General features: G+C 41.3%; 1 protein-coding gene across 4 annotated transcripts in view; it reads right to left on the reverse strand.

Moving 5' to 3' along the window:
• Positions 1–26,783, reverse strand: part of SCUBE1 (signal peptide, CUB domain and EGF like domain containing 1) — a 299,572-nt gene that overhangs the window by 181,801 nt on the left and 90,988 nt on the right. For all 4 annotated transcript variants that reach the window (XM_044281074.1, XM_044281072.1, XM_044281073.1 and 1 more), the window contains exon 4: positions 17,948–18,082. In XM_044281074.1, the coding sequence (XP_044137009.1) occupies positions 17,948–18,082 (135 nt within the window). The remainder of the gene's footprint in view (positions 1–17,947; positions 18,083–26,783) is intronic.

The following is a 26,783-nucleotide window of genomic DNA, read 5'->3' on the forward strand; positions in this document are numbered from 1 at the left end:
AGTTAAAAGAACCAAAATAACTCATTTTTTTTATCAATTAAGTTCATAATGAAGTGATAGGAAATCTCTGACACTAGAAATAATCTGATGCGTGTATCAAAGCCCTTTTCTGCCAACTAAACCTAAACCGTTGTACATTAAAAAGATTTTCCTAAAAAATAGGGAAAAAGAGAGAACAATTAAGCAATTGTAATCAACTGTTAATAATGTTATAGTTTCCAGTTTAAATTACGTTGGGTCAGATTGCAAATCTCGCTTAGTCAACCTAAATGCAAAAGGGTCTTACCATAGTGATTCACCACCACAAGAATTAATCAGTGGGTGAACTGCTTCTATGTTCTTGTTAGGGTGTCTGGTTGTCACTGACAGCCGGTGACCCAACCTGTTCCTGCTAGATTGCAGGAGCTTTAATAGGGTGCCATACACGTACAGTGCTCTGGACTAAGGCTCAGCACCAAGTGCTGTATATGTACAGCGCTTGGTCATAAGGGGATTGAAGTGCAATGGAAACAGTTTATAAAAGGCACCAAAATATACAATGTCATGCAAAAGTTTGGGCTCCCTGGTCACAATTACTGTTACTGTGAACAGTTAAACAAGTTGAAGATGAAATGATCTCCAAAAGATGAGACATTGACTTTGTATTTTAAGGAAAAACACTTATTTTCATATCTTACATTAAAAACCAAAACAAATTAGGAAAAGGGCCCAAAGAAAATGTTTGGGCACCCTGCATGGTTAATACCCAGTAGCACCCCCCATTGGAAGTATCACAACTTATAAATGCTTTTTGTAGCCAGCCAAGAGTCTTTCAATTCTGCAAAAGTCTTCCAGTTCTGTGGGATTCCTGGGCCATCTTGCATGCACTGCTCTTTTGAGGTCTATCCACAGATTTTCATTGATGTTCAGATCAGGGGACTGTGAGGGCCATGGCAAAATCTTCAGCTTGCACCTTTCAAGGTAGTCTATTATGGATTTTGAGGTTTGTTTAGGATCATTATCCATTTGTCAAAGCCTTTCTCTTTTCAACTTCCTTTCAGCAGGATAATGCACCCTTGCACACTGCAGAAATAGCTCAGGAATAGTTTGCTGACCATGACAAAGAGTTCAATGTGCTGACTTGGCCTCCAAATAACCCAGATCTCCATCCGATCAAGCCTCTGTGGGATGTGCTGGAAAATCAAGCCTGATGTATGGAGCCCCTACCTCACCTCACAACTTAGAGGACTTAAAGGAACTACTGCTAACGTCTTGGAGTCAAATACCTTGGAACACCTTCAGAGGTCTTGTTAAGTCCATGACTCATTAGGGTCATAGCTGTTTTGGCAGCAGGAGGGGAGCCTATACAATATTAGGAATGTGGTTTTAATGTTACATTTTAGATGAAACAACCTTAAAACAGATTGATCATTATTATTTTGCTTGTACAGGTGAAACTCGAAAAATTTGAATATCGTGCAAAAGTCCATTTATTTCAGTAATGCAAATGAAAAGGAATTGCAGTAATGCAGCTTAAAATTCTAATTTTGTAAAAAGGTTCAATATTCTAGGCTCAAAGTGTCACACTTTGCAAAGGGTACCTCAAAATGTAAACATCGGGGTTTCATACGCTGTAATCCATAATCATCCAAATTATAACAAATAAAGGCTTGAAATTGACTCATTACATGAAGTGAGATATTGCAAGCCTTTATTTGTTATAATTTGGATGATTATAGCTTACAGCTTATGAAACTCCAAAGTCTCAATTTTGAGGTACCCTTTGCTCAGGGGGTATGGATTAATTAGTTGACTAGAGTGTGACACTTTGAGCCTAGAATATTGAACCTTTTCACAAAATTCTAATTTTAAGCTGCATTGCTGCAATTCCTTTCAATTTGCATTACTGAAATACACTCACCTAAAGAATTATTAGGAACACCTGTTCTATGTCTCATTAATGCGATTATCTAGTCAACCAATCACATGGCAGTTGCTTCAATGCATGTAGGGTTGTGGTCCTGGTCAAGACAATCTCCTGAACTACAAACTGAATGGTGGGCTACAACAGCAGAAGACCCCACCGGGTACCACTCATCTCCACTACAAACAGGAAAAAGAGGCTACAATTTGCACGAGCTCACCAGAATTGGACTGTTGAAGACTGGAAAAATGTTGCCTGGTCTGATGAGTCTCGATTTCTGTTGAGACATTCAAATGGTAGAGTCCGAATTTGGCGTAAACAGAATGAGAATATGTATCCATCGTGCCTTATTACCACTGTGCAGGCTGGTGGTGGTGTAATGGTCTGGGGGATATTTTCTGGTCACACTTTAGGCCCCTTAGTGCCAATTGGCCATCGTTTAAATGCCACGGGCTACCTGAGCATTGTTTCTGACCATGTCCATCCCTTCATGACCACCATGTACCCATCCTCTGATGACTACTTCCAGCAGGATAATGCACTATGTCACAAAGCTTCAAATCATTTCAAATTGGTTTCTTGAACATGACAATGAGTTCACTGTACTAAAATGGCCCCCACAGTAACCAGATCTCAACCCAATAGAGCATCTATGTGGTGGAATGGGAGCTTCGTGCCCTGGATGTGCATCCCTCAAATCTCCATCAACTGCAAGGTGCTATCCTATCAATATGGGCCAATATTTCTAAAGAATGCTATAAGCACCTTCTTGAATCAATGCCATGTAGAATCAAGGCAGTTCTGAAGGCAAAAGGGGGTCCAACACCGTATTAGTATGGTGTTCCTAATAATTCTTTAAATGGACTTTTGCACGATATTCTAATTTTTCGAGTTTCTCCTGTATATTAGCCAAGAAGAAAGCATTAAAGGCAGTGTGAAGATATAGGGGCCTCAGAAGTACCCTGGTGGGGCAGAACCTGACTGCACAGTGTGATGGATGCTTGTTAGAGCGCTCCTCCATCACAGACCTGTGTTACTGCTATATACACTGCTCATCTCACTCCAAGATGGTGAAGATAGGTAAAGACAAGGTCAGAGTTAAAAGAGAACCTGCGAGACCGGACCGCAGCGGGACAGACATGGGGAGATTTCTTAACAAAGCAGCTGCTTCTCCCGGAGCTTGCGTGCCGGGGGGGAAGAGAGAACACTTAGTGGACTCAGATGGAGATAGCTTGTCTGACTCGACAGTAGCCAGCATGACAAGGGACCACACGCAAGTCTCTCGGCGGTTCTTAAAACAAGCTTTGTCTCAAGCCATAATGCCTGTTATGAGAGAACTGGCAGAGATAAAAGGTGACCTCAAACAGCTAGGGCATAGAGTGGAAGCCCTGCAGACGGACCAGGCGGCCATATCTTAAAACGTAGCATTGGGAAAGAGCTGCGCCACACAAATGTACTCTCTTAATACAGCATTTGCCCCAATCGAAGACCAGGAAAACCACAGTCGCCAAAAGAACATTCGGATCCACAGGGTACCTGAAACTACAGCTCATGATCAGCTACTGGATGCTGCGGCAGCCATTTATACTGACCTGCTGGGAGAGTAGAGAGCAACAGCAATAGTAGTGGAGTGCATTCACAGATCACTAAAGCCCGTACCAAAACAAAATGAGCCTCCAAGGGACATAGTGTGCGGCCTACTGCTAGAGAGAAAGAGGATCTGCAATTTGATGGTGAGCACATTCTTCAAGACATAGCTCCCTCAACCTTATACAAAAGACGGCTGCTACGTCCTCTTACAGACCACTTGAAGGCTAACAATGTAGCTTTCAGATGGCTTTTTCCCTTCGGCCTTACATTCACTAAAAGCGGGAAACGGTGCACTATTAGAACAACAACAGATCTTCCTGCAGAGTAGTCCTCCGCTTTACATCCCATCCTGGCTATCTGTAGCCACACAGCAAAGTTCGCTAACAGCCTTACCAGATCCAGGAACCTGGTCGCTAGTTGGGAAAAAAGAAGTCACCCAGCCCCAAGAAACCCACCACTTGAACTAATGGTCCAACCATGGTTTATTCAAGCAGCTCAAGAACTGGACATGTATACTGCCATTAAAGTGCTTATCTTTTAGCTGCATAAGTGGACGTCTACCATCATTCTATCAGCCATTTTACCCTTTACTTGATGGACGTACGCTATAATTTACTTATGGACCTTCCTCTTCCATGATTCTACCAAGTGCCTTTTAATAGAATTTCTTAGTCTAATAGTCATGGTTTTGTGGTTTTGTGGTTTGCCATGTTCACCCTTTAGTACTACCTCAATTTAGTTTACTTTTAAGGACACAGGCCCTGTGAGTTCTTATGTCAGGCCTACATGTTTGTTAGAACTCATATTCACCTGTCACCCCCTCCAGTTAGACGGGTAATTTTGCTAGCAGATGATGTGATGGACCTCATAGTACTTCTTATGCTACTGAAAACTGCATTGCACAGGAGGTTCATTATACCACCACACATCCTTGTATTTACTATATATAGAATTTAATTTTGTTCCTATTTCTTTTCTCTTCTATTCTTCCCCACCTTCCCTCGTCCTATCCACCCTCCCTCCTTCATGCGGCACGTGTCCGGACCATTTGCATTAAGATGTTCACAGATGACTGTTCTAAATGGCTCAGATAAAATGTATCACTTACAATGTGAGAGGCAGGAACACGCCGCAAAAAAGATCTGTTATGTCGCCAATTATGTAAATCCAAGACAGATATATGCTTTTTCCAGGAAACGCATTTTAAAGCAGGACACATACCATCTCTACCGCAAGCGTACTTTAGAATGTGGTTTCATAGTTCTTATGTCAATGTCTCAAGAGGGGTGAATGTTGCTACCCTTTACCCATATTCTCACACAATCTGACCCTGAGGGACGCTTTATTTTTGTTAAGGGTAAAATAGGAGTGGATGTTGTTATGCTTGCAAGTCTATATGCACCCAACAGAGGCCATCAACAATGGCTCAAGACTACACTGGCTAAGCTACATCAGTTCGCGGAAGGTATACGTATAGTGGGAGGTGACATTAAAATTGTCCTTTCACCAGCTCTTGACACCTACTCCGGTACTTCCATACACTCTATGGTATCTCTAGGGAGAATACACTGAACTTTAAAGGATGCTTGCTTAACTGATGCATGCAACTCCTATACCCAACCACCAAAGACTATACATTATTCTCTAATGTGCACAACACATTTCAGAAACTGAATTACATTTTTGTTTCAGAACGGCACATTGACTTATTGCACTCGGCCAATATAGAGCCGATCACTATATCCGATCATGCACCAGTGAATATATCCTTATGCTTTCGAAAAATATGCCAGCTAGAACATGGTCCTGGCGCCTGAATGAGACATTGCTGGATAGGGAGGTAGACTTGCAGGCAACAGAAGCTCACTCTTTTCTTAAAAGAGAACTCGCCAGGGGACACTTCTACCATAACAGAATGGGAAACTGTAATGAGAGGGTAATGAGAGGGTAACTGATTTCCCTGGGAAGTAAATTAAAAATAGAAAGGCAAAAGCTACTGAACTCTATGCTTTCTCAGATAGCCACAATTGAAACTCTCCACAAGAGGTCTGCAGTTTTGCAGACATATCAGGAGCTGACCCATCTGAGAAGGCAATTGAGAGACTTGCTCAATACACAATCAGCCAAGTCTTACCAATATTCTAAATTTAGATTCTATGCACACAGAGACAAGGGCACAAAACTTCTGATGTTGCTTCAGGAGTCGAGACATGACGCCACCTTCACACAGTCAATTAGGCAAGATCAGTGCTATGGGGTTACGAAAACCACTGATATTGCAGCAGCTTTTCAGGAATTCTATGCCCAGCCTTATGGCTTGAGGGATGAGGGAGATCCAATGGAACAGGTTTCTTGTGGAACCATTGATGGCTTCCTGAATCCCCCGATTCTTAGGACAATCACCCCTGAAGAACGGTCACTTTTGCTTCAACCGGTCACGGAAGATGAGGTTGCCAAGGTCATAAAGTCAAAGCCCTTAGGCAAAAGCCCGGATCCAGATGGCTTCCCGGTGGGCTATTATAGGAAATTCTTGCCCACTCTTCTCCCTCAGATCACAGAATGTGATGTGTAGGTCTCTAATGTCAGGTGCTACCCTACATCCTCAGGCTATAGAAGCAGTGGTTACTATACTACCCAAAGAGGGGAAAGATCCAGAGCAATGTGGGAGTTACAGACCCATATCGCTCTTAAATATTGATGTGAAAATTTGGGCGAAACTTGTTCATTCCAAGCAAGCAGGGTTTGTTCCGGGAAGGGAGGGAAACCATAACTCGTGTAGAATTCTTAATGCCATTTCCTAGGCTGGGGCATCTAAACAGTCATTGGTTGTCCTTCGCGTCAACGCAGAAAAGGCCTTTGACAGAGTCAGCTGGGTTTTTATGCAAAAGGCTCTGTTTGTCAACGCCATAATGTCATTTTATAGATCTCCTAGTGCAAGAGTCAGAGTGAATGGTACCCGCTCTTCTGCATTTCCTATTAAAAATGGAACAAGACAGGGATGCCCCCTGTCCCCCACCCTTTTTGTCCTGGTAATGGAGACGCTATTACAAGCCATTAGAGAACATCCCTAAATACAGGAACCTCATTTACCTAGTCATTACCTGCTTACCATAAGGCTGCCTTTGCAGATGATCTACTCATCTTCATTAGTAATCCTTCACGTGCCTTTCCTCCCCTGCAAGATCTCTTTGAGACCTTTGGAACTCTCCCCAATTTCAAAATAATCTACACTAAATCACAGGCACTTAATATAACAGCTCCAGCCTCGGTAGTGTCTTAACCTGCGATCAGCTACCCCCTTTAAGTGGCAAACTTCGCACCTCACCTACCTGGGCATTAAGATACCTTCGTGAGGTCTGAGGGTCCTCCATATAAACTATCCACCACTGATACAAGAGATTCAAACCTATTTGAAATCTTTCCAAAACCCCTAGGTCTCCTGGATGGGTCGCAAGAACTTGCTCGAGACCTTCATAATGCCCAAGTTAATTTATGTCCTACAAATGCTGCCGATACATGTACCCATGCATTTCTTTAGACAGATTAAGTTTACTTTTGCTAATTTCCTATGGAACAAAAAGAAAGCGTGATTAGCATATACAGGGAGTGCAGAATTATTAGGCAAGTTGTATTTTTGAGGATTAATTTTATTATTGAACAACCATGTTCTCAATGAACCCAAAAAACTCATTAATATCAAAGCTGAATATTTTTGGAAGTAGTTTTTAGTTTGTTTTTTAGTTTTAGCTATTTTAGGGGGATATCTGTGTGTGCAGGTGACTATTACTGTGCATAATTATTAGGCAACTTAAAGGGGTTGTCCAGGTTCAGAGCTGAACCTGGACATCCCTCCATTTTCACCCCGGCAGCCCCCCTGACATGAGCATCTGAGCAGTTCATGCTCCGATGCTCTTCTTTGCCCTGCGCTAAATCGCGCAGGGCAAAGGCATTTTTCTGAGTTCCGGTGACATACCGGGCTCTCTATGGGGCTGACAGGCAGCCCGGTGACGTCACCGGCACTGATGGGCGGGATTTGGCTCTGCCCTAGCCAGTAAAACGGCTAGGGCAGAGCTAAAGCCCGCCCCTCAGAGCCGGTGACGTCACCGAACACACTGCTGGGCGGAAGTTACCGCCCGGTAGTGTGTTATTGAAAACACAAGAGCCTGTGCCCTGCGCGATCTAGCGCAGGGCACGGGAGCGCATCGGAGCATGAGATGCTCCGATGCCAGGCTCAGGAGGGCTGCCGGGGTGAAAATAAGGGTATGTCCGGGTTCAGCTCTGAACCCGGACAACCCCTTTAACAAAAAACAAATATATACCCATTTCATATATAAATTTTTACCAGTGAAACCAATATAACATCAACATTCACAAATATACATTTCTGACATTCAAAAACAAAACAAAAACAAATCAGTGACCAATACAGCCACCTTTCTTTGCAAGGACACTCAAAAGCCTGCCATCCATGGATTCTGTCAGTGTTTTGATCTGTTCACCATCAACATTGCGTGCAGCAGCAACCACAGCCTCCCAGACACTGTTCAGAGAGGTGTACTGTTTTCCCTACTTGTAAATCTTACATTTGATGATGGACCACAGGTTCTCAATGGGGTTCAGATCAGGTGAACAAGGAGGCCATGTCATTAGATTTTCTTCTTTTATACCCTTTCTTGCCCGCCACGCTGTGGAGTACTTGGATGCGTGTGATGGAGCATTGTCCTGCATGAAAATCATGTTTTTCTTGAAGGATGCAGACTTCTTCCTGTACCACTGCTTGAAGAAGGTGTCTTCCAGAAACTGGCAGTAGGACTGGGAGTTGAGCTTGACTCCATCCTCAACCCGAAAAGGCCCCACAAGCTCATCTTTGATGATACCAGCCCAAACCAGTACTCCACCTCCACCTTGCTGGCGTCTGAGTCGGACTGGAGCTCTCTGCCCTTTACCAATCCAGCCAAGGGCCCATCCATCTGGCCCATCAAGACTCACTCTCATTTCATCAGTCCATAAAACCTTTGAAAAATCAGTCTTGCCGAGATATTTCTTGGCCCAGTCTTGACGTTTTAGCTTGTGTGTCTTGTTCAGTGGTGGTCGTCTTTCAGCCTTTCTTACCTTGGCCATGTCTCTGAGTATTGCACACCTTGTGCTTTTGGGCACTCCAGTGATGTTGCAGCTCTGAAATATGGCCAAACTGGTGGCAAGTGGCATCTTGGCAGCTGCACGCTTGACTTTTCTCAGTTCATGGGCAGTTATTTTGCGCCTTGGTTTTTCTTCTTGAGACCCTGTTGACGCTTCTTGCGACCCTGTTGACTATTTTGAATGAAACGCTTGATTGTTCGATGATCACGCTTCAGAAGCTTTGCAATTTTAAGAGTGCTGCATCCCTCTGCAAGATATCTCACTATTTTTGCCTTTTCTGAGCCTGTCAAGTCCTTCTTTTGACCCATTTTGCCAAAGGAAAGGAAGTTGCCTAATAATTATGCACACCTGATATAGGGTGTGATGTCATTAGACCACACCCCTTCTCATTACAGAGATGCACATCACCTAATATGCTTAATTGGTAGTAGGCTTTCGAGCCTATACAGCTTGGAGTAAGACAACATGCATAAAGAGGATGATGTGGTCAAAATACTCATTTGCCTAATAATTCTGCACTCCCTGTAGTAGAATTGTGTTGAGGAAGGAGCATGGTGGCTTTGGTCTCCCTAATCCACTAACGTATCATAGAGCAGTTCATCTAAAATGATGGCTTCAATTAAATGCCATAAACAACCAGGTCTTAGGTACTGAACTAGAGTTGCAATCCATAACACTAAAGCAGCTTGCCGGCCTGTGGGGACTGAGAGTCTCGGCCTCTACATGTAACCCCCTTCTTAAATGGACTAGGTCAGTAATACTAACCACTCCTAGAGATCAAGACACCTTGGGCTTTGGGTCTCCACTTCTGCCGGCTCAGCTGGTCCCGTTCCTCACATGCCCATCAGTTAGACAACCAACCCCAATCTGTAACAGGTTCATAAGTCCAACTTTGGCAACCTTTCTGGAGGATCTGGTGGAGCAGGATGGTGTGCCCGAACCCAGAACATTAGCATCCCTCACCACTAACTTCCTGGATAAGGTAGAAATATTATCCTCCTGCAAGGTGCTAACAAAGAGTATGGTGGGAGTAGGAGACCACACTTGGTTCGAAAAATGACTAATTCAAGATAACCTCCCCCGTAAGCTGATTTCTATACTGTATAATTCTCTCCTAACCAACCAAAGCAGAGGGATTCCAGCATATGTTTCTAAATGGTCAAAAATCTTTTCCAGATGTGTGAGAATTCAGGAACACTCATATAAAGTAATTACACACTGGTATAATACTTCTAAACAAATGTATCTACTGGGCTTACAGTCATCGGATATGTGCTGGAGATGCCAGGACAGGGAGGGCACACTAAGTCACATCTTTTGGTTCTGCCCAAAGATTTCAGGGTTACTGGGAAGAGGTAATGAAAGAGGTCAATCTGATTACCTCAGCAAATGTTAAGCTAACTTCTGAGTCAATTCTGTTATGGCTCCCAAATGATACCTGGCACCCAGCTACAAATTACTTAGCCATCCATCTACTACAAGCAGCAAGGCTATTGATTCCACTTAAATGGCTTAGTAAAGAACCCCCCACATTAGATCAATGGGTTGATAAAGTAGATCAAATCTGCCGTCGTGCAGAGTTGGCGGGGTGGGAAAGCAGGATTCACCAGGGATATATGAAACATTGGGGACCCTGGAAACAATACCATGCTTTAGGACTTAGTAAGGTGCCATAGACATCACATCCTCTTCTGGGCAGCCCTATCAATGCACACACAAACCATGCCTTGTCACTTATGGAACATTGTTACAGTCAATGTGAGCCACAACAAACATGGGCCTTCGCCCATTTCTTGCTACGGATTTATATGACCACCTAGTGGAGAATTGCTGGCAGCATGGACCCCTCCCCCTACCCCGCTTCTCCTATCCATCCCTCCCCAACCTTTACTTTTCTTATCTTATTTATTATTTCAGTGTCTACGTATGTTTTTGGCTAATCCTATGTTCTGCATAACTGAATTCAACAATAGCGATATGACTCTCACTCTCTATGTCAGAGAGAATGATAACATCTCATAGTGGGTTTACCTTTATTTGTATTTTCAATTTTAGGATATTTGTGAATTATAATGTATGTTGTTAATCCAAATGTACAATTTTTCAGATTAATAAAAATAAATTTGAAAGAAGTACCCTGGTGGGGCTATGACTATTAAAACATAAGTGATTGTATTATCTGGAAAGGTGAACAGATAATCGTGGAAATAAAGGAAGTTTTTACTGAAGCTTCTAGAAAGCTGGACTTTTTTTTTTTCTATTTTGGTGCCCGAGTCAGGTCCAAATGCTGTTCTGTCACATAAAACAAACCAGTATTATAAATGTTACATGGAAGAGGAGGGGCCTCTGTGTACTTAAGGCCTTTCTCACAAACGCAATTCACTTTCAGTTAAGTCTGGCACCTGTAACCTCCTCCTGTAATGAGCCAACCATGTCAAGCAAGGACGATCCAGGTTTTTTCATCTTTTCTGAAAAAGTGACAGGTCTTGCTGCCATTGTCTTTCCCTGATGACATTCTAAGCAGCCCCAGGGTTCAGGAGAACCCTGTGTTATACAACAGACTGCCTCTCAATGAAACACAGACTTGTCATTTAAAGAGCCTAGAGTATGAGAAGCTTATGCAATGAATCAGATGTAACGCATACAGTATGCACAATGATAGGGGAGGTTGGAGGTGTAGTTTAACCTAGGATTTGGGAGGATCTTAAGGCTCCCGCTGAGCATCCTGTATAATCTTGCAAATCCAGCTGGCATAACCCCAAAGCATTTGTACACTGTGGGTAAACAAATTCATCCCCACTTGTCACTGATGCCATCGCACAGACAAACAAGGAGTCAGTCTGAGAAAGGGATATCCTAGGCTTAAAATATACAGCACTCTAGGTGGGGGTGGGGTCCTAGGCGATGTAAACAAGGACTTGCTCACAAATGCACCAAACTACAGTGGCAACATGGTGACTGTGTCATTGAGAGTTCATAGCATCTGGGACCTTCTGCTATGCACAACACTGCACTGATCCCACTGCTTCCCCCAGGTTACAAAAGTGAACCCACTTCATAGACACTTCTTTGCAGTGCAATTCAGCATTTTCCATAATAAAAAAAAAAACTGTGCAATCGGCAGGCATCATGTTATAGAGCAGATGAGAAGATGAGGGGAAAGATTCAGAAATTTGTGGGGAAAGATTCAGTAAAACGTGTGCTTTATTAATTGTAATTTGACTATTTCTATGTTTAGGAGGCAAGTGAGCAGTCAGCGACTATCTGTGGATAAACAGTCACACAGGGAAGACTGTCAATCTCTAAGTGGGACCATCCAAATGGATCCTAAACATAGAGCAGATAAAGTATTTTAGTCAATAATGTACAAATTATAATGAATCTTTTTCCCCAAATCTTCCTGTCTTTATGGTGACAGGTTTCCTTGAAATTTTCCTATGAGGAACCTTAAAGAAGATGATAATAGTATTCATCCCGATTATAAACCGTTTCAGATCACATAGAAGTCGTGTATCGATGTGAATGAATTAAAAGTATCACCAGCTAAAAAAAATAAAAAATAAAAAAATAAAAAGATTTATTTCCAACAGCGCCATCTTAAACAGGACCTCTTCTGACATGTCATTTTTAGCAACTACAACCCCCTGTAATAACAATTCTGGAGCAACTATTCTTACGAGTCTATGTTGTGCCATTCCATTATTATTCCGGATAGAAGCGATGAATGAACTGCTAGCAGTTTGCAATGAAGGTCCAGATGGGTGTATGTCCCTGCACAGCCTGACAATCAGTGCTACCAGTGTCAGACGGCACAGGAACATACCTCAAACTGGAAATACAGAGCTCAATCTTCATTACAAACTGCTAATAATTCATTCATAACAAAAAAAAAAAAAAAGGCACAAAATAAAAAATGTATGGCACATCAGAGAGTCATAAAAATAGATGTTCCAGAATTAGAGGATGCAAATACCGTAGTTACTACAACAGACATGTCAGGAAAGGCGACAGGTCCTCTTTACCCATTTTAAGTGTAATGATATTAGGCTGACTGGTGTGTCCAAAGAGGAAGAGGGAAGAAATCATGACAAATATTTTGAGGCCTGGTAGTTGAGTTTTAGTAAAGAAGTGTTGTCCCAACTATTTACTTTAAGGAATGGTGTGCCGACTAAGGTAGTTTCATACTTCCAGTGTGAATTCCAGCAGGCTGTTCCAGCAGACAATGCCAGCGATAGGCCGGACACAAACCGCAGCATGTAGATTCTCTGCATTGTTTGCCGGCATCTGCCAGCCCCATTAGGCATATTGGGTTCTGGCGGGCATTCTGTCCGCATCCGGCAGTGTTAGATCCGGAGAATTCTGGCAGGCTGTTCTCTGCTGGAAGACCTTGCCGAAATTCACACTAGAGGAATTAAATTAGCCTAAGCCTTCACCACCAGGGGGGCCAACGCGGCCTGTCCTGATAACATTCTACATTCTTAAGATTGAGACAGTCTTCTGGTTATTGACAGAGGACGTGTATCAATATTTTCTGCAAAAGTCCAGACGAGGAGGCCATAATACCTACTTTTTCAATGTTTTACCGTTGCATACTTTGAGTAGTCTATGCATATAGTAGAAAATTCATCAGAAGCTGTTGCCTGGGTAGATGCCAATGAGGTGCGTCTCCGGCAAGGAAATACTTATTGAAAGACAGTGGTATATGCACATGCAGTGCTTCTTTTTGCAGGGAGTATGGGGTTATTTACTAACCAGAAATACGCCTATATTAGACATATTTCTGGCGCAGATTGTGACGCAGAAGTCCACAATCTGCGACTTTTCCCCGCTCACGTCAGGTCTAAAAATGTGGGCGGAGCGTGGGCGGAGAAGGGGACAAGCCGGTAAGTCCGTCTCATTTTCTATACCTGGTTTAGATGTAGAAAATGGTCTAAATGTAAGACCGCTAGGAAGCTGTCTTACATTTAGAAGCAGCACTGGATCCACTGAAGATATGTAGAGCCTCTACATAACTCCCGCGATCCACCGCCAGCTATAGGGGATATTAAGACCGCCATCTAAAACGCTGGTCTTAATAAATGACCCCCTATATCCTTAAAGCACATAGAACATCTTCTTTCATAATACTGTTCATTGCCTTATATTGCCAGCAGGACTGTTTCAAAATAATTAATAAAAGACACTCATATGTTTCTTATCTTCATTGTGAATCTTGATCACCCTTTTTTTCAGCAATTTGCCAAATCTGTTTATGCTTGTAGGGGTTGGGAACTTGGGACAGTAGTTCTGGGACAGTGAGAGATCAAAGACTTTGCTTCACAAGGAGATACAAGCTACAAGTGGGCCCTAGGAGAGGTCTACGTTTCAGTTTTTTTGTACTTATGTCATAACGGCTAGGATTGACGTGGTCACATAAAATGTAAAAAGGTTGAAGGATGCATCCAAGATATCTGCAATATTTTATGTGCTACTGGTTATTATATGCCTTTCAGGGACACCCCTCACAAAAGATTCCACCACAGTCCTCAACCAAGCATACATGGTTAAGGTCTTTTATTCCACTCTAGACTCTAGATGCCAGAAGTTTAATAGTGCTGGTCCATAAAAATAATGAAATTGTTTAACAGAAAAATGTAAAATATACAGTGCAAATAAAAACAACGCTCAATGCTTTTTATAATTATTCTAAACCCCAAAATTCTGATTTCCCTAAAAATCCCACCAAAAGTTTCATAAGCCCAGAAAATGCAACATTTAAAGGCACGTGGATGACAATCTGGAAGTCTGGCAGTACAGCCCATCTGCATTACAGTGACATATTGTTGAGAGCCAAAGAACCAAGAAAGCTCATTATCTTCACAAGAGAAATGCTTGTTATATCACCAATAAGTGGGAAAGATTAGGTAATTTGGCTAGCCTCTCGATACTGCTAACGAGGATCTTTGCAACTACTGGAACACACTAATCACACAATTGATGACCTAATTAAGTAATTAAAGCAGTCCACACAGCAATGTTTGGATAATAACATTACTAATCAGAGGGAACAAGGCTGAAATAATGAGTATTAGCACATTAATGAGCTTCGCTAGAATATGGGCTGACCTCTCCATGGCTGATGCCTTAAAATGCTAACAGAGCACGCCATAATTAAACCTGCAATCTTCTTCCATTAAACAAAGTGAATGTCTGAATATCTACAAAATCTCAATGTCAACAGGTATAAGCAAGGTTGTAGTCATGCTTGTCCCAGCTTATTTTAATGCTCAATATCATCACTGGTAACCTCAACTTAGCTACATTGTCTGCTGGTACTCTAAGATGTGAAATGTACATCCTGTCTTTTCAGAGGGTTAGATTGCTGCTCCGTCCCCCTACAATGATTCACACTGCAGCTTGGCCTGTTCACACTGGCTACTACGTAAAAGTACAATCTCGCTATTAGCCCATTACAATATCAGGATAGCAAAGCAGATGTCCATTGTCACAAGGATACAAGATGATAAAAAAAACAGATTCACAGATATTTGGACTTTCAATGCTCTACAGGCAGTCATTTTAAAACTCTTCAATATTTGTAGTATTCCAAGTATTAAAAGGAACCGGTAATCTGGGGACACTAAACTACCAGCATGCCATTACGCAGTTAGGGTTTAGGGTCCCAAACCTGCCCATAACAAACCCATGTGTCCCTGCAGAGAATAGTAATTGAAAATTGAACTTACCAGGAGTCTTCTCCACCAGCATGGGTTGTATGTACAATGTGCAACTTAAGAATAGTAGATTACACCTCACCTGCTGGTGCTGCTGGAGAACAGTCCCAGAGTCATCTCCTGGCAAGTTGGATTTTCATTCACTATACATTACTTTGCAGGGATGGGTGGGTTTGATATAGGCAAGTTTTGGACCTTAAGCCCCAGCTGCATAACAGCATGTTGGTAGCTTATGACCCCAAATCAGGTAACAGGTTCCCTTTAATAGTGGAATTTCTCACATGTTCTGGAAGACCTCCATTGATAAACCTTAAATGCTTTCTCCGGGAATTAAGAAAATGAAAATACGTTAAGTATTACTTTATTATAAATACATTCCCAAATACCTTTCATTAGTTATAATGGCTCGTTTTGTCTAGGGAGCAATGATTAGGAGAAACAAAATGGCCGATGTCCTATTAGTACACACAAAACCTGTCCTAATCACACGCAGGACAAGTTACTTCACAACAGTGAGAGAAAGAGCCGCCTCATCCTCCTCTCCTACTTGTCAGGGAATTGGGAATATATTTATAATGAAGTAACATTTAAGTATTTTCATTTTCTTAATTCCCGGAGAACCCCTTTAACAATGTAATCTACAAACCGATGTGACAACCACATAATAACTAGTTGTTCTAATCCTATAAAAGTACAAATACTAGGTGTGACAGGCGTCTCATATGCAGATTGTCGGGAAGGAAGCTGCTGATCGCTAGCTTAGGAGACCGATGCATTTACATGCAGCAATCTTCTCTAGCTACTCCAGAGTATGGGGAGGATTGATCACAAATGCCATTGCTCTTGTGTAAACACAATCTGCTGCTGGGAAACAAGGATTTTTGTGCTGCACTAACAATTACCCGATGAACGAGCGGTGGTACATTTACACTGCCAGATCATAGCTATCGAGCATTACATTACTTTTTATTTTTTTTCAATTCTCAGCCCATGTAAAGGGTCCTTTAGTAATTTAGAGATAAGGGTTATCAGATGACCGGCACAAAGTGAAAGTAAAAGTAGTTTGCACACAGCTGGAAAAACAGTTAACCCTTTGTGAAAGTATGGCTCAATATTTTAAATAAAGACCAATTGAAAAAAATATTTTTAGCCCCAAATGAGTAAAATGCAATCGTAAAAAAAAGCATCCCCGAAGGTGTACATAGCCTTGAAAGGGGTTATCCGATTTCAGAAACATACCCCCCATTTTACGGGCCCCTCACAGATAATATACTTACCACGCTCCCCGTGCCGCTCTTGGTCCCCGCACCGCCACTGCTGCTTCTCCCTGCACACCGATGAAAACATCCGGTGTCGGAGGGAGCAGCCAATGGCAGGCGGGGGAGGGGGGAGCCGCCTTAGAGTCACCCACGATGCTAGGGAGGCTTGTCCCTTTTCCCGCCTGCTATTGGCTGCTCCCCCCTCCCCCGACACTGGATGTTTTCATCGGTGTACAGAGAGAAGCAGCAGCGGCAGTGCGGGGACCAGGAGTGGTGCAGGGAGCGGGGTAAGTATATTACCTGTGAGGGGCCCGGCACATGGAGGGATGTTTCTGAAATCGGGCACCCCTTTAAGTCACTAGAATTCTAACTTCCGTAGACTACTTATTGTGACATTTAATTGCTGAGTAAATGCATTGAAGAAATATGCCCTGTCCCATGGCCATAAAACATAACTGTGTTGTATGCAAAATCCTTCATCTACACATACTGCAGTCTTGGTAGACAGACCTATACGTTGTACTATCACACTTGTCAGGCTTGGACTGGCCTACAGGGGAGCAGAAGAATCCCCTGATGGGCCCCTAGTTTCCAATCCCCTGCACAAGTGGAACAAGTATGGATATGAATTGTACAGCATCTTAACAAGCCCATGGTCATCTAAAACTGGGCAGATTAAAAAAAGTACCTAATTAATACTGATGCAACCGATAGTGGAGATGACTTCCAGGTAAGGAGGCAGGATAGCCTGTATTCTCTTATTTTGTAGAGTCTTGCTGCTGCTGTGCGAGCAGGTAGTGTTTGAATGTAGCTTTACAGTAGGCCCCCAGAATGAATTTTACTGGTGGACCCTCAGCACCCCTTTTACTGGTCAACATTAACAACATCTCACTTATCAGACATACCATCGTCCAACAATTGTTTTTCAATACCAAATCACAACTTTAAAAAACAGTTATTGTCTACATCAACAGAAAGTAAATGATCCCCGAATTTGGATCATATTGATTTGAATCTGTTCAAGGTAGACTGGTACAATTCCATAAAACGTCAACTAACCAAAAAGTGACCAGATGTTATGAGTTTCCCATAAGGATTCAACTTTTAGTAATAGGATCAATCTCCTGAGGGTCTAGGCCGCATGTTTAAAGAGGATGCCCAAGTTAAATGGTTTGGAAGATCCAAGCTGAAGAACAACAAACAGTATGGTATTATCTACTTAGTTCCTTCCAGGATTAGGCAATTTGCTGAAGAAACTGAGCTCTACATCAGCCTGAATATCAATTCCAAAGAATGATGAGAAACCGAAAAGATATAGTACGGCTTGTATGGCAAATACGTACCGTTTGAGCGATGGATACAAGTATGCTGATTGTCACTTAGGAAGAACCCATCCTTGCACTGGCATTCATAGCTCCCCATTGTATTAACACAGATCTGTTGACATCCTCCATTATTGTCCAAACATTCATCCACATCTAGAGGGGAAAAAAATGCAAAAACTTTGATTTAGAACGGTTGTCATTATATATTGTGTATGATATATTTGTTCTCGATATACAGGTTGTCATAATACTTTTTAGGAACACATAGATCTACTCTTAAATATGCATACTGTTCAAAAACAACAGAAGATTTATATAAACTCCCATGTCTGCTCTATGGCCAATAAACTGGTTGAATAGACTCAACAACACCTTGTTCAACTGGACAAGTTAGTGACTAGAGCAATGGGTAGAGTTCAGTGCAGCACTTGGTACTAGACATCTTCAAGATGGACTTCTGCTAATCACAATGGGCATATCCCTTGGCGTCATCATCAAGAACCAACTTGTAAAAGGTACCTTCACAATGAAACATGGTTGTTTCACCAGTGACTAAACACTTTAAGTTGGAGTTTGTGACCATGTGCTACTATGTTATGCCATAAAAACAATTAGCATGCTAGTCCCCAACTCTTGCTCATTGTTTATTACAATCTGATCATACTATGTATATAAATACTTGATTTTAAGGCAATGATCGAAAGAGTCGCATAACCATTAGAAACAACTAAATCAACCCATCAAGAATGGCAGTAGCACAAGTAACCGGATGCAGCACTAGTTGGCACATGATCTGGGCCCTGAGCAATAATGATCAGGGAACCTTTACAACCATGTTTTTTTTGTCTGTAGGCCCAATAAATTTTGACTGAATCTGAATCAGAGAACTTAGGTCCCAACTGTGGAAAGAATCCCAAAGTGATACTACTTCTCACATACTGAACTATCAGACAATAAGGTCTCCTTGTGTCCGGTTTCACTAAGATTTTTTCATTTTCTGAAGAATAGTCTGGTCACCAGGGTATAAAATACCCCTAGTCTTGACTGGGCTAAATTGTAAGTCACATTTTAAGACACATTCTTTCACCACAAATTTCCAGACAACCCTGGCTGTGAAGTTTATAACAGTCACTGGCTCAGTTATTACGGTTTTTATGGCACAGACAGTCTTTGGGCCTATGGTAATGGTTATGAAGAACTGCAGGCAAACACAAAAGGCATTATTGGGTGAAAAAAAAGACTCCTGGATTTGTAATGAGCAGAAGGTTTCAATTACAAAAGTCATAGCCCCCCTACCATGTCAGCTTGTTTAATGAATGGGGAACTCCTTAAATCTCTGTGTTCCCTGTCTGTATTTGTCACTTTAATGGCAAACATATAAAAGCAAGAAAAGCTACCTTTTGCTACTGGCCGTTTAGGTTTTTTTTTTCTTTTAATTTGCATTAGCACGCTGGGTCAATTGTTCACAGCTTTTGTACAAAAGAGAAAAATGAAGTAAACAACTGGATTGACTCACGAAAATGACTAAATATGAGCAATAAAATTGTAGAACTGTTTAAAAATCTAAAATAAAATAAATCTGTTTATAGCTGAATATCTTTAATAACAAACAACCCACATCCTTGGATGTTAGTCAGAAGCCACGCACATAGCAAAAATATTTGTACATCAAACAGCACTGGGGCTACAGGACTACAAAACTGATCAATTTTGTAGTCCTGAAGAACCCAGTTTAGGCTACTTTCACATTAGCGTTCGGGGCTCCACTTGTGAGTTCCGTTTAAAGACTCTCGCAATCGGCCCAGAACGCATCCGTACTGCCCTAATGCATTCTGAGTGGATGCGGATCCGCTCAGAATGCATCAGTCTGGCAGCGTTTGGGCTCCGCTCCAAGCAGCGTTCGGGTGTCCGCCTGGCCGTGCGGAGGCAAACGGATCCGTCCAGACTTACAATGTAAGTCAATGGGGACAGATCCGTTTGAAGTTGACACAATATGGCTCAATTTCAAACGGATCCGTCCCCCATTGACTTTCAATGTAAAGTCTGGACAGATCCGTCTGAGCAACTTTCACACTTAGAATTTTTTCTAAACTATAATGCAGACGGATGCATTCTGAACGGATCCCAACGTCTGCATTATAGGAGCGGATCCGTCTGTGCAGACATCAGACGGATCCGCTCTGAACGCAAGTGTGAAAGTAGCCTAACTAGTTCAGAACCAAATGTAATTTTGGTTTTCAGGATCAGGCAGAGTTTAGCCGTCAGTTTAGCTGTCTTTATTGTTGAGTTAGCATCATAATTTTTGCTACTTTTTTGTGAATAATACAAGTTTCTTTTCATATGTTATACACATAATTTATGTCTTTTTAGAATCTTTAGGCTTACTAGTTTGAAAAAATATTTTCAAAATATGCTTTTCAGCATTTTTGCAGTTTTTTTTCTGGTAATTCAGTATCCTAAAATAGCTTTTTTATTCTCATTTGCCACTACCATAAGGGTATGGCTACACGGTGACACTAGTTGGGCAACGGCTGTCATGGCCAGGATCGCAGAGTAGCAGTGATCCCATAGAAATGAATAGGATCGCCGTGCCAGTAGCAAGAAATCCAGCAGTATTTCATTTTTCACAGTTCCTTTAGAAAATGAAAGGTGGAATCTGATTGGATGCTATGAGCAACTAAGCCAGTTCTACTTTACACCAGTTTGATAAATCTCCCCCAATGTTCTTTTCTTTGTATGCTTAATTTTTTGTGTCTCTGAACATAGAGCTGACTTGCCAAAAAGCTAGTTTTGTCTCACCTGTCCAAAGGACATTCTCTCAGAAGCTTTGTGGCTGGACAATATGTGTTTTGGCAAATTCCAGTCTCCCTTTTTAATGATTTACTTTCAACAGTGGTTTCCTTCTCGGTCGTCTTCTATTAAGTCCACTTTGGCTAAGACAACGATAGATGGTTTGATCGGACACTGATGTACCTTGACCTTGGAGTTCACCTCTAATCTCTTTGGAAGTTGTTATGGGCTCTTTGGTAACCTTTCGTATTATAGGATATATTTTTGTAAATTTTTATTTATTACTATTTATGTTTCAAGTTTTTTCTGTGACCATTGTGTTTTTCAGAGGGGTACCAATAATTTTGTCCACATGTGTATGTTCAAATTTGGGAAATATCGAAAGAAAAATGGGTAAAAACCGCACTTTGCCTGCTTTTTCCGGCGCTTGCTTGGAAGGATTTAGACCAAAATCATCGGACAGATAAGGGATTAACGTTTATTTGCACGGTAGTCACCGCATTTCGAGGGCCTGGATTGCCCTCTTCATCAGTACTGTATACACGGAGGGGAATTAAATTTAAAACACATTTAAAATGGGAGTTTTTGGTGCGTAGGCCAAGGGAAGGGGGGGTAATCGGGGCGAGTTTGGGTTGGGTTGATTGACATTACCCTTCCCGTTATACCTCATATAGCAATGGTATATGCTTAATTTAAACCCATTAAATAAATAAATAAAAGTATACTCTTTGCTTATATATCTTTCTAGTTGTTTTTTTTTAAGTTTTTTAATGGCAGACACCCACTATTTTTGTGGAGCAAAAATTACCCTGTGTCTCTCCAGCAGTGATGTGTGTACAGATACCTATATGTAAGGTATCTAAGGATGTCTCTGTGGTCGCAGTCGTAAATATGTGTGTGTGGTTGGCAGTCTGGTGCAGTTTGTCTCATGAAAATGACAGTTTGCCTCACAAAATGGTAGTCAGGTAAAATTTGCCTCAAGTATATATTTTATGTATTTTAACTATGGGGTGGGCAGTATATACACACACCCACGCATACACACGTGTAGCTGGCAGTCTAGGCCCTTATACATCATATATATATATATATATATATATATATATATATATATATCTGGGAATGGCTGAAAAAACAGGGGTATGCATGTGGCTCTTATATAGTGATAGTATATTGGAAGTTACCGTGTGACTGCCTGTTCAACCAATTCAACCACTACACTGCAGATTAAACCAGCACAGGCACAATATCCAGAAACTCTACCCTAAACACAATGTCTCTAGACACTGTGCCAACACCTCAGAAAAAGAAAAACGCTAAATCAAAATGACTCTGATTGATCATATTCCATATAATCCTTATAATAGGTTAAGTCTCCTCCAAAAACGGGAAATCTATTGGATATACCAACTTATTACACTCATCCCAGAGGGTCTAAACGAAATCCAAGAACATTACAATATGAGGACCTTCAATGATGGATCCTCTGCCAGTTCTCTGAAGCCCAAACTGCTCACATACAAACTTGCTGTAGCCAGCAGCTCTTTGCCAGCCAATCACATTGGATTAATGAGAGGCACACCTCCCCACTCTGAAACCTAGCACCTCCCCACTCCTAGGAAGGAACTCAATGCCGGAAAAGAATAACGCTAGTGTGAAAGTACCCTTAGATACCTTACATATAGGTACACACATCACTGCTGGAGAGACACAGGGCAACTTATCTGTACGATGATTTGGGTCTGAATCCTTTAAAGCAAGCACTGGAAAAAGCAGTCAAAGTAAGTTTTTTACCAGTTTTCCTTTTGATACTTCCGCTGTGTATATCTCATCCACTGGGGCACCACAGAGCGACCGCGGCTGCAGCCCGTCACAAGCTGGTGCGCTGGTCGGCGAACTACCAGCAAGGCTCTCTACAGTGGTTGTGACTCCTCACAACCACAGACGGTAAGCGTACTCTAACCTTTATCAAACCTCTCTCTACAAAGTGACACCGCACATGTGGTGCTGCCTCCCTCTTTTCTTGTTTTAAAATTTGGGAAATGTGATTAGTGTGGGGAATATCTTTTGAGGGGAGAACTGAGAAGACAGAAGTGGAAAAAAAATATGCTAAATAGCGTAAAACAATAAATAAATAAATAAATATCTAATTAGCTTACATACAAGTGTTCCCCATAGAACTGGGGGGGGGGGGGGTGGCTTTATCATTCCATTTCATAAGAAGTCACTATTTTAGGTCCAAGTTTTGCTACATTTTTACACCACTCTGGTCACTTTTGAAAAGTGAGTGGGAAAGTGGACATGGTTAGCTATGTTAAAAAAATAAAAATGCAATCTCACTCCGATAGGAGTAACATCTCTAGACAAAAGTGTTATGTTTAGTTCCAAAAGATTTTAATTACGCTATTTTCAATAAAAGACTGAAATGTAGTAGTACAATCTGCTACATGAAAGACCCCACGCAGGGGGAATTAACGACAACACAAAGTAAATAGGGTGCAAACTGTTGGGGTCATTTATCAAACTGGTGTGAAGTAGAACTGGCTTAGTTGCCCATAGCAACCAATCAGATTCCACCTTTCATTTTGGATAGCACCTTTGGAAAATGAAAGGAGAACTCTGTTTGGTTGCTATGGGCAACTAAGCCAGTTCTACTTTACACCAGGTGATAAATGAGCCCCTGTATTCTTATCTTAATAGTATAAAAGAAATGGAGAACAAAAGACATACTGATTACAGAGTGATGTTTAAAAGGCGTGGTAACACAGATTCAAAAGCAAAATCAGACTTAATCAATTCTCCTCTGATTTTATAGTATCTTCTCTGAGGGGAAATTGAGAAATTAAAATGATCTGCTGAAAATAAATACAATTAACTACATAAACCTGGCACACATACAGTATCTATACACAAGCTTATACAACATTAAGTGAGCAATTTGCAGTACGCATATTCTGTATGGGTCTACGGAGAGTCTGGCAGTAAAACTGAGGAGATAGATCTCTAGTGAAGCTTTCAAGGATAAATCCAATAGCTACTTAAGGAGCGGAGGAAAGTCATATGGCCGGAGAAGATTCTGCACAATGAACTCATCTTTTATTATTGATGTTTACATTATGGAAAAGCCACTCTATCAGCCAAGTCTGGATCACAGAGATGTATTAGCACCGGCTATTCTGTGCTGTAGTGAAATGAGAGAGGATAGTGGGGTGGCTATCCTCACTTAAATATCCAACCTTGAACACTAATTCATTTTATTAAAGGGGTGTTCTTATTTATTTATTTTCAAAAGGAAGGGAAACTATCAAAATGATAAAAAAAATATGTTGACACTTACCACTGCCTCTAATCCAGTGCCACAGCTCGATCCTCCCCAATAGACTTTATTTCTATGACTGCAGTAGGAACATGCTCGTATACTGCACATGACCACTGCAGCCAATCTCTCATAATGTATACCTCTGAGGCCAGTGATTGGCTGCAACAGTCACATGCAGTATATGGCACATCATCTACGCAGCAGCAGAACCAGAGGGGACTCTGATCCTGCAAAATTAGACAATCCCATTAATCCAAAATAAGACTGAAAAGTCTATGCCGGCTAGCCTCTTACATAGCTTTATAGGAAATGAGCTTGATTATTCTGATATAGAGCTCCAAATCTTCTGTAAAGGCAAATACATAAAGAATAACCTTCTTGTTTCCTGCATTCCCTATTAGGTGGAGCTAAGGGGCCCACTGCATATGGTTTATACACTGAACTCAATAGAAAACAGTACAAAGTAAGCTCCCTCTAGTGGTGGATGTAGACAGTCAAAAGTTTATCATCACGTTTTAATATCTATGCTGAAGATTTGAATCCATGCAGGAAAACAGACATGTGAACTGCACTATTTACTTATATGCAATGCGGGTGCTGTCCGGATTGCACCCAGACTGAAAAGTCTCTCACCTGAATCAGACCTTAGGCTAGGGACACTGAATTGCCCTGTATCATGGGAAAATTGTATGGTTACAGCAAGTAGAACAACAATTGTATTGTGATTTGTAGGCAATGCCATATATACAGTACTTAAAGAGGAGCCGTCATCTCTCCGGTCATACCTGTTTTTGTAACTACTTTCATTCCCTAGGTAATAAGAATTATGGAGCATCTGGAGTCAGACTGTGCAGGGTCACACCCCTAAATGACAACACCCATCTGGACCTACATTGCAAACTGATAGGAATTTGTTCATAACTTCAGAGCTGCTCTGATGGCTCAATCTGTACCCCTTATCTGTACATCTGACCATTCATAACCTAAATTCTTATCAGTTTGATACAGATTGGGCTATCACAGCAGCTCCTGGACTAATTCACTGTGATGCATAAAGCAACAGTCTGAAAGTGTACTGAAACTAAAAGCAAGGAGAAAATGACAAAAATATTCAAAATGCAATTCTTAAAAATGTCACCAAAGGTGTCCATAGTGAATTTACTGGTTCTATAGTGAATAATTAATATGCAGTGACCTGCAGGGGGAAAGTCAAGATGAGGGGAGTGATAGTTGTGGCACTTACAAGAGTTGTAGTGGTTCACAGTGGCTGTCCTCACTTTAAAGCTCCCTGTGTCCATGCAGTGAATGGAGGACACTCCCTTTATTCCTTCGGGGCACACCCTGGAGCTTTTGGGGGCTCCTGTCTGATGTTAGGTGGGGGGCCATTGATGGTAGGTAGTTGAGTGTAAAGTCAGGAGGGCAGATGCACAAGCCAGTGAATGGATGGTGGAGTCAATGACCAGGCAAGTTGGTTACAACAAATAGAGTCTCTTTTTTCTATAGTGTCCAAGCATGACCAGAGCTGCTGGGGTGGTCGTAACCATGGAAATGAACAGTGTATAATGTGATGGAAAAATTAAGCTAGCCAGCAAGGGAAGCAATATGGATAATCACAATACATTCGTAAGTGCCTTGTATTAACTTGGTCTACATGATAAATGCTATTTGCTAAAGTAAGACAACCCCTTTATCTGTTTATCAACCCCTTTAACGGTTTAAGAGATCAACACAGAAAGTTCAAAACTTTAAAGTTCTGTATTCAGCAACAGGGACAACACATTAACCCTTTCTACCCTGGGACAGCTTTCACCTTCCTGCCCAGGCCATTTTTTGCAAATCCGACATGGGTCACTTTATGTGGTAATAACTTTGGAATGCTTTTACTTATCCACGCCGTTCTGAGACTGTTTTCTCGCGACACATTGTACTTCACGACAGTGCTAAATTTGAGTCAATATATTTTTCCATATATATATATATATATATTATATATATATATATATATATATATATATAAAAAATCCCAAATATACCAGAAATTTGAATTTCTTTACTTTTAAGACAGATAGTAATGCCTCCAAATTATCAGTCATCATTCCCTATATGTCTGCTTTATGTTGGCATCATTTTGTAAATGTCATTTTATTTTTTTAGGACGTTAGAAGGCTTAGAAGTTTAGAAGCCATTTTTCAAATTTTCAACAAAAAATTCCCAAACCATTTTTTTAAGCACCAATTCAGTTATAAAGTGATTTTGACGGGCCTACATAATGGAAACCACCCATAAATGACCCCTTTTTAGAAACCTCACCCCTCAAATTATTCAAAACTGAAATTATAAACTTTGTTAACCCTTTAGGTGTTCAACAAGAATTAAAAGGAAAATGGAGGCAAAATGTAATTTTTTATATACAGTACAGACCAAAAGTTTGGACACCCCTTCTCATTCAAAGAGTTTTCTTTATTTTCATGACTATGAAATATGTAAATTTACACTGAAGGCATCAAAACTATGAATTAACACATGTAGAATTATATACATAACAAAAAAGTGTGAAACAACTGAAAATATGTCATATTCTAGGTTCTTCAAAGTAGGCACCTTTTGCTTTGATTACTGCTTTGCACACTCTTGGCATTCTCTTGATGAGCTTCAAGAGGTAGTCACCTGAAATGGTTTTCACTTCACAGGTGTGCCCTGTCAGGTTTAATAAGTGGGATTTCTTGCCTTATAAATGGGGTTGGG

This window comes from Bufo gargarizans, chromosome 2 (assembly GCF_014858855.1).
Source record: "Bufo gargarizans isolate SCDJY-AF-19 chromosome 2, ASM1485885v1, whole genome shotgun sequence".
NCBI lineage: Eukaryota > Metazoa > Chordata > Amphibia > Anura > Bufonidae > Bufo > Bufo gargarizans.